The sequence below is a fragment of the Dermacentor variabilis genome, chromosome 8, assembly GCF_050947875.1.
Source record: "Dermacentor variabilis isolate Ectoservices chromosome 8, ASM5094787v1, whole genome shotgun sequence".
Taxonomy (NCBI): Eukaryota; Metazoa; Arthropoda; class Arachnida; order Ixodida; family Ixodidae; genus Dermacentor; species Dermacentor variabilis.
The window spans coordinates 79,003,898-79,011,952 of NC_134575.1; the positions used below are offsets into that span (position 1 = coordinate 79,003,898).

Consider the following 8,055-nt stretch of genomic DNA (forward strand, 5'->3'; position numbering starts at 1 on the left):
TTAAGGTTGGGGGGATGTGGGGATGCGCGACTCTCGCGCGTTTCCTGATGTTTTTCCCGCATAGCGCGTCTCCTGTAATCCCACTTCGCCGCGTGGCCTGCGTGACGTCAGCGGCGGTCAATGTGGTTGAAGCGCGGTGCGAGAGATGGCGCGAGCGTCGCGCCGCTGCGGGGTTACTCGGGCGTCGGGAGACAAGGCGCTCGGGCTGTTGGGTTCGAGACAGGAAGCGGGACGGTCGTGCCGCACGTGCAGCGACCCTCTTGCCCGGCGGGTCGGCGCGCGGCGGGGACGTATCCCGCGTGCGCCCCGACCCATGCTTCTGCGAGACCGCCTCGCGTGGCCGCCCTCGAACGCGCCACGATTCGCGTGACCATACACGCGAACGACCAGGCCTTGGGATCCAGCATGGGGCGAACATATTCGCTCGCTTCCGGTCGCGGTGAGTCAGACTTCTAGATTTGTCGCGCGCCCATCGGCATGTTTTGTGAATAGCAACTCGGCTAGCAGGCATTGATTTATGAAAGGTGCAATAAATGCCCTTGTGATTGTTTGCGCTACTGTGTTGTCGTTCCTTTGTCCCAAGAGTACGGGTGTGAGGGACCCCACATCTGTACGGGTGTGAGGGACCCCACAAGTTTCAAACCGAATGCTGTCTGCACTTGTCGTCGCGAGTGCCGTGTTCCCAGTCGGAGAGTGAACGTAATCGCACAAGTACGCCTACGTACATTGCACTGCTGTGACTTGGCTCGTAGTGACATGTGACTTAGAGAATTATTCAAGGCAACATCCGTTATTTGTGTAATTTGTTGCTTCAGTCGACAAATTAAAGTTTAGAAATATAACAAAACGCACAAACTGAATGTCTGCATGTTCTTGTTCTACTTCGCACCGCTGCAAGAGAGATGTACTTCCGTTTCGTCTGCATGTCCCCTGTCGTGCAGACAACGAAAGGATGTTATTTTCTACAATGTTCAAACATGCGGTCATGCTCTATGATCCCCTTTTGTTTTCCTCAGTATTCGCGCAGCACGGGCTTATACTGCTAGTCAGGCGTTCTAGTGCGCAGCATGCAAAATTGTGTGGTGCATGAAACAAGACAAACGCAGCAGCTCGTGCACGACGCCATCAGTGGAATTGCACCACACAGCAAAAAAGCAAGGGGGAAAAAATTCAGGTAGGCTCATGACGTATGCGTCACGCGATCCTCGAGCTCCGGTATGGGAGAATGCAGGGAAAGAATTTTGCTTGCACAGTCTAGACGGGGCAAGTGGAAAGAGCATCTCACTTGGCAGTGGCCCTCGCCTCATGAAATCATGGGTTTGCAGCACTGAAATATTTCTATCTCGACTATCAATGAACAATTTGAAAAATTCTTGCATCAGAACACTCCCTAGAGACCACATAACTTCCAGCGCATAACCGAAATTTTTTATATGGAGGTCAGGGCTTAAGGGCAGTAAAAGACATGCATTCATTTTTTCGAACTGCCCGATTTTTCGGATGTTTTCACTGCCCCTTGGGAGTCCTAAAAATCTGATGTTTACTGTACAACTGACTAAGAGAATGCTTCAAATGGTCTGTAGGGCGGACACCCGGTGGAAGGAGGACGAAAACAGAAACGACCTACTCATTGAGGAATGAAGCGGAAAGGAAGTGTGCCGCAGCTTCTTTGAAGGAGCTTGAGCTCAAAAAACAGTGTTGGCTGACATCGAGATGCAGGTGTCCTTCACCCGAACCAAAACGAACCCTTTAAAGCAGTGAAACATGACACTGAGGCATTGTGCGTGGGCTGAGAGTATGTCAGGACAGTTAAGGTTTACTTACCAACTGTTGAAAGAGAATCTCACTTGTGACAAAGTTCAGGCTTCATACCGATGAGCTTGCTATCAGTTGATAGAAATTGCTCATATTCGAAAATATTTGCTTTTGTATGCATCTCCTTTTTATTCGTACGAGAATGTACGACTCGATTTGCAATGGTTTTTACCTTTTATTTTTTAAAACATTTTATTGGCTGTGCATTTTACTAACCCTGCCCTGCTGTTTTCTTTTTGAATAAACAGTAGTCCTTACTATTCAAACAGAATTAAGTCTTTATTTTTTAATTTTTTAATATGCTTACAAGAGAGTGGCAGCATCGGGCGACATGGTGTCAACTCGTCTTGACATAAAACGAAGTTCTGTGTCACTCAGAGAATTTCGCAAAGGCACTCAGGGAAAACCTGGAAAACTCAGGGAATTGGGAAATTTCAACTTGGTAGATACCCTTTGTATACTAAGTTCGTGCATCCCTTCGAGAAAATTGAACTTGTTAGCGGTGTTGTTGCATCCTTTCTGCCCTCCCTTTGTGTAACATTATGCTTGCCGAACCAGTTGAATTGCACATTGTTTTATGTAACCAAACTTTTTGAGTTACAGCACCTTTAGCGACACAAGTAAATTTCCATTCTTATCTTATGGCAGGAAATCTGCAAGATTCTCATTCTCATAATTGATAGGATGACATTTGTGGTGCTGGTTCGATTGCTGTATTTGAAGTGATTGGGTTTGTTGTGCACCTAAATGGTAACAAAAAGCTAAATTGCTGTCTGCAGTTGTGGGGGTAATCACTCAAGAAAACAATCCATCTCTCCACTGTATGGCAGAACAGTAAGGAGTGGGGATATGATTCTATGACAGGTACAATTGATCTCGTAACTTAGAGGAATTGATGCCAACTGTTCAGGCCTTTGGTGGCACACCTACTCAGCTGGGGTGTCACCTTTTGCCATTCGTGGGGGGGTTAAAATTGATGTGGGCCTGAAATGTCACGATTAGAGCGCTAATTCCTCAGTCTGTAAAAAAAGTATTTATTTTAGGCATTGATAATAGGTGCTTGACTACTGTATATTTTCTGCAGAGGAACTGAAAAATGATGCTTTCTAAAACTGAGAAAAAAGCTTGTGGAAACAAAAAGTAATTTATTGCGCCTTTTATACACCAGTGCCATCTAGCCGCATTACCGTGAATGGAACATGCTGGTGGGCGCCGATAAATTGAGAAAGTTGAACTCGCCACACGAAAAATATTGAGCGAATATGTTTGCCCCTGCTAAATACTAACACCTAAGTCGCTTGCAGTCATGCAAACAAAAGCAATCGTGCAAACACTCGCATTCGTCCATTCAGGTGTCCCGCTCCAGAGCCTTCACGGGACGGTCCCGCGAAGCCTGCCAGCAAACACGCAACATCTACTCCAAGTCAAAGAGGAGGCTAGTTCCTCTTGCACCTTAGTGTCAGGTGTCATTAGCAGTGGAACAGTCATGCCCCTCGTATTACTGTGCAGCTACTAACTACTGGCGTCGCACATGCTACGAAGCCATGCGGAGAAAACAAGCTTGGGACGCAAGAGAGCTGAACGTCCCCACATCCCCCGAAACTTAGATCGCTATATGCTATGGCAAAAACACGCCACATGGTTTACCATCACTGTGTGCATCACAAAGAAGAGCCAGTACATGCAGCAGAAGCTGCACCACCAAGGAAATGTCAATGCACTTTCGTACATGGCACACATGCGAACATTGTTGCTGGTGTACACAGGCGGCATGTCTGTAGGCTCAGTGACACGACTGCAGGTCAGAACTCAGTAAAGGCAATGTGCTAGTCTGCATGACAAAATGTCACTCGCATGAACACACCTTCCAACCGACAGGGCTGCAGCAACAAGGGGTGACTGCCAGCCACTGTCCTAGTTTCTGAGGGTTGCGAGCCAACAAAGGCAGCCACTGTGCCAAACGTGTTACAGGCACCCGCATTGTTTGAGTTGGCTCAATCGTTGGCAAGGGCAGGAAGCGGCAGCGCAGATGATATGCAGATGACATAAAACCAGAGGTGACTCTACTCACGCTGCATACATTCAAGCGCTCTCGATAAACCACTGAAGTGCTGCAAGGAAGAGACCCTCTACATCGCATCATTCACACGGTACAATATTCAGTTCGGCTCGCAAAGATATCGGACGGCTTCTCATATGCTAAGTTTGCATGAACAGAGGTCGCTTTCTTGAGTCAAACAAGTAATTTCAATTCGTGCAAGGCTTACTAAAATGAGGGAAGCAAATTGCGACACCTCAACACTGTCCACCGGGTTGTGTCCCTCCACGTGCAACAAGCAGCTTTGAAAAGCCTTAGACCTAACAACTGGCAACCAAACGCTTCAACCGAAATCGACACAAAAGAGGCAGCTGCAAGGAAGCGTCAGCTCTGTGAGATGGTCCTACCCCATTCACTGCACAGGGCAGCTGAGTGGACAGCACCCACCATCCCAGACGGTGTTAGAGCGGCCAGTGCCAGGATGCAATACCGGACAGCCCATAGCAGCACCTGTGGCCCGTAGCTGCCCAATGAAACTATGCTATCACGAAAGTGCTGGCAGCGGGAAGCAAATGCTTCATCTGCCTCTCTCATCAGGCGCCTCCGAAACTTGACATTATGCAACCTCGAGTACTAAACACGCGGGAAGACAATGCACATGATTCCACGCCATCACAGCATGCCCACGTTTTGCACACAAGGTAGATTACCTCTAAAACAGGGTGTGCTGGCTGTGTGTATGTTCAGCCACTGTGGCGGCCATGCACAGCCACGACCGCTCTAGGAAAGGAGACGTGTGCCAACCTATTTCACGAGGCGCAATAACAATAAACGGCAGCAGCACAAGAGCCCACAGGAAAGTGCTGCAGTGTGTAAAAATAGAGTTTGAATTACAGATGTTGTTCACAAGTATGCTTTATGCGCAGCCCTGAACCTGCGTGAATATCATGCTGGTTGCATGATCGCTCACACTTTTTTCTCCTTCTGTTCCTTCAGGGCACGAGCACCAAGTACAGCCCACAGAGGGTTGGCCTGCAGCACGTGGTTCACCACGAAGATGTCGTCCAGATTGTCAAAAAATGATGGAACCGCTGTGCCCTAGGAACTGCAAATGATTTACGATGCCTGCCATAAATGAAGTGTATGGGCGGGACTTTTTTTTTTTTCTTCTTCGCAGGCCTCATGACAATGTTTGTATTGTCAAGGAAAGAACATCATAAAGCGACAAGCCCAGTGACCATCTTGCCTTGAGACCAGTGTGGTGTTATTCACTCGCATGTTTCCTTTATCTGAGAGACGCCAGTTGAAAGTGGGAACATTAACAGTGAAACCTCAACATAACCAAGTTAAACTTGAAGCGAAAAACCTTGTTAAAATTCAAATTTCATTAATTCTAGGTTGTAAAGTTTCAGCAGTAAGAAACAACTTAACCAATTGCCAGAGCATTCCTGGTGGTTAGTATCTTGTTAGTAAGCACTTATAAACAAATCACAAGAAGCTCAGGCCATAATAGTGAGGTTATGAGCACCAGTGCGTGCCGTGCAGGTAGTGCCAAAAGCAGTGCGTCGACGTGGCTCACGGTGTCCAAGATTTGCGTTTGTTGCACCGCACCATAAATCTTAGACACCATGAATGACAGCACTTAGTGGCTGCAGCTGGTGCCCATAAACAAAAAAGTGTAAAAAGATATGGATATTCATCTTGAGCAAGAAAAAAAAAAAGACACGTTTTTGCCAGAAAGGGGCTGTTGGCGACAGCAGAGACAACTACACGAAGTAAGGTTCGTAGTTTTATCGGTGTTACGCGCCACTCAGGCAAACATTAAAAGATATCTCTTGACGACCACAAACTCGCAGCCACAACGCAAGCGAATGCTTCACACCTTGTCTCGGAAACTTGAGATTAGGCGACCGCCAATGCTACACTTGCAGGAACACAATGCACCTCGAGGCACCGATCGCCTCGGCTTGGCCTTTGCACTTGCCATGGAGGGATTGCCTCTAAGATAGGGTGCATAGCCCGCAAATGGATGCGCATGCTAGGAGGAGAGGTCACGTAGGTGCCATTCCTGTTACCCCCTCTTCTAGCATGTGCTTGATCACATTTACTCCCTTGCCATCCCGCTCGCACAGAAGGAATTGTCTACCCCCAAGTGGTGCAAGCTGCCATGCACCCCACAGCCTCCACAAGTTCTTTACCATGAAGGACGCCTTAAGTAACGTTTGCCTCGACTGACCTTTTGATAGCCTTTTGCTAGATTGACTAGCCATACAGTCTCCAAGGACATGCTTAGAACCAGTGTTGCGGAATGGGCACCCCCATTCCTTTCCATTCTGGGGAATTGGAACTTGCTGCAATTCCATTCCTTTTAATTCCTTGGAATGAGAACACTTAGCCCATTCCCACTCCGGGAATGGCCGGGCAGTTCAATTCCATTCCTGTAATTCTTCAACATAGGAAAGGCATCTTGGTAATTTTATCGGGTTACCAATGAAAGCACCATAAAGCTGATGTCATCAGGTGCGTTAAGAACTGAAAAAATACACCAAGCATGTTACCAAGGTCGAGGGATGGTAGCTCGGTGACATATCTCGTGCAGTACAACCACAACCAACGACAGCACAACCAGGGGCAATTCTCCCGCTACCTATAGTATATAGTACATGCTAAGCATGTTTTAACGGCTTGTGATGTTCTAATATTGGTTAAGCTTAAATGTGTTAATGCTAAAATGACGACATAGCGTATCTTTGCTTAGGTGTCCTCGTGATTTTTAAATGCTGCAATAAAGGTCACGAGCAGTGCAACATGCAAAAAGAAGCATTTTCTTTATTCATCGAAATTTAGCAACAAAATGTCCTGAGCTGAATGGGCGCTTCGCCGTTTTGAAAACCCGAAGTGTAAATGACGACTGCTTCAGCGGTTAGTTCTAAAAACGAGAACGAGACAAAACAATTGCCTTCTACCTAGCTATGTGTTGCACTTCACAAACATGAACTGCTTGAAAGAGGTGCTTGACAGCCAATTTCACTTCGCTGTCATTATCAGGCATGCCGTAGAGAGCATGTGTTCCACATCAGCTGACGTCGCATTCACAGTGAAAACTGCTCTTGTGAGGTGGGAAAGCAAGGGAAGAGAGAAAGAGAGAAATTTATTTACAGAAAGGCAGAGAGATCGGCCTGAGCTATAACTTGCTCTGGCCTGCTACTCTACACTGGGGAAAAGGGACGGGGAGGGAAAGGGCTGATGAATGATGATGGTACAAGGAAGAGATGTGTATATACAAATTCGCAGAGTTGTAGCATCTCTAAAGCCGTGCGTCCAGCCCATTGGCTTGGAGAAAAGCTATAGCGGCTCTTGTTACCAGGGCTGTGCTGTTTGCATTAGTCCAAGGACCTAAAAGAAGCTCGTCTGATAGCTGTCTCTCATGGATCTTTGCAATGGAAGAGACAAGTTGCTGTCGTTCTTGCACATACACGGGACACACAAAATATATGTTCCAGTGTTTCTGGCACCTCACAGCATTCACAGTTTGGGCTAGTATCACTGGCACCTATCATATGCCTATAACGGTGAATTCGACACCAAGGCGAATCCGGTGCACCATGCTCGTGTGGCTTCTTTTGAGCTTGTGAGGCATACGAAATTTCATTCCTTGGTCCCATTTGTGTAGTCGCTTGTGTTGTCGATCTGGTTGGGTCCAGTGTTCCAACGTAGAGTTGCGGTTTACGCGACGAAGTAGGGCGTTTGAACGCAAGGGAAAGCGACTAGCATTCGCCTTCCAATAGGTCAGGGACTTAACCATGTCTGCGTAAGTTCCCTCTGTAAGGTAAAGAGAAATTTTCCCTGCAATGGATTCAGCCATATTGTTTTGGTGGGCATTTTTATTTTGCCTGATGTTTTTAAACATCAGTCTGCTTGGCCCTGCTTCAGAGTCTGGATTCGCGATGGTGCTGGCGCTGTCCTGCCCTAACAAAAGAGGCCACATCCCCCGCACAGCAGAACGCATCTGCTCGGTGCTAGCCTCAGTTCAAATTTAGACAGTTTAGCCTTCTTTCATGCGTGCAGAGTTTTTGTCAGGCCTGGATGACTCGAAAAAGTGGTAACGAGCTTTCTCATCATTTGCAGCTGCGAGTTCCACTTCGTCACATTGCGAGATTCCAAATACAGACCGGCCACATTCAACACTTCCGTGTCGGCAG

General features: G+C 47.3%; 1 protein-coding gene across 1 annotated transcript in view; it reads left to right on the forward strand.

Moving 5' to 3' along the window:
- The window catches only part of LOC142590360 (developmentally-regulated GTP-binding protein 2), a 28,232-nt gene extending 23,128 nt beyond the window's left edge, over positions 1–5,104 (forward strand). Inside the window, exon 13 of the mRNA XM_075702424.1 lies at positions 4,850–5,104. Coding sequence (XP_075558539.1) covers positions 4,850–4,936 — 87 coding nt within the window. The 3' untranslated portion in view covers positions 4,937–5,104. The remainder of the gene's footprint in view (positions 1–4,849) is intronic.
- The last annotated feature ends 2,951 nt before the right edge of the window (positions 5,105–8,055 follow it).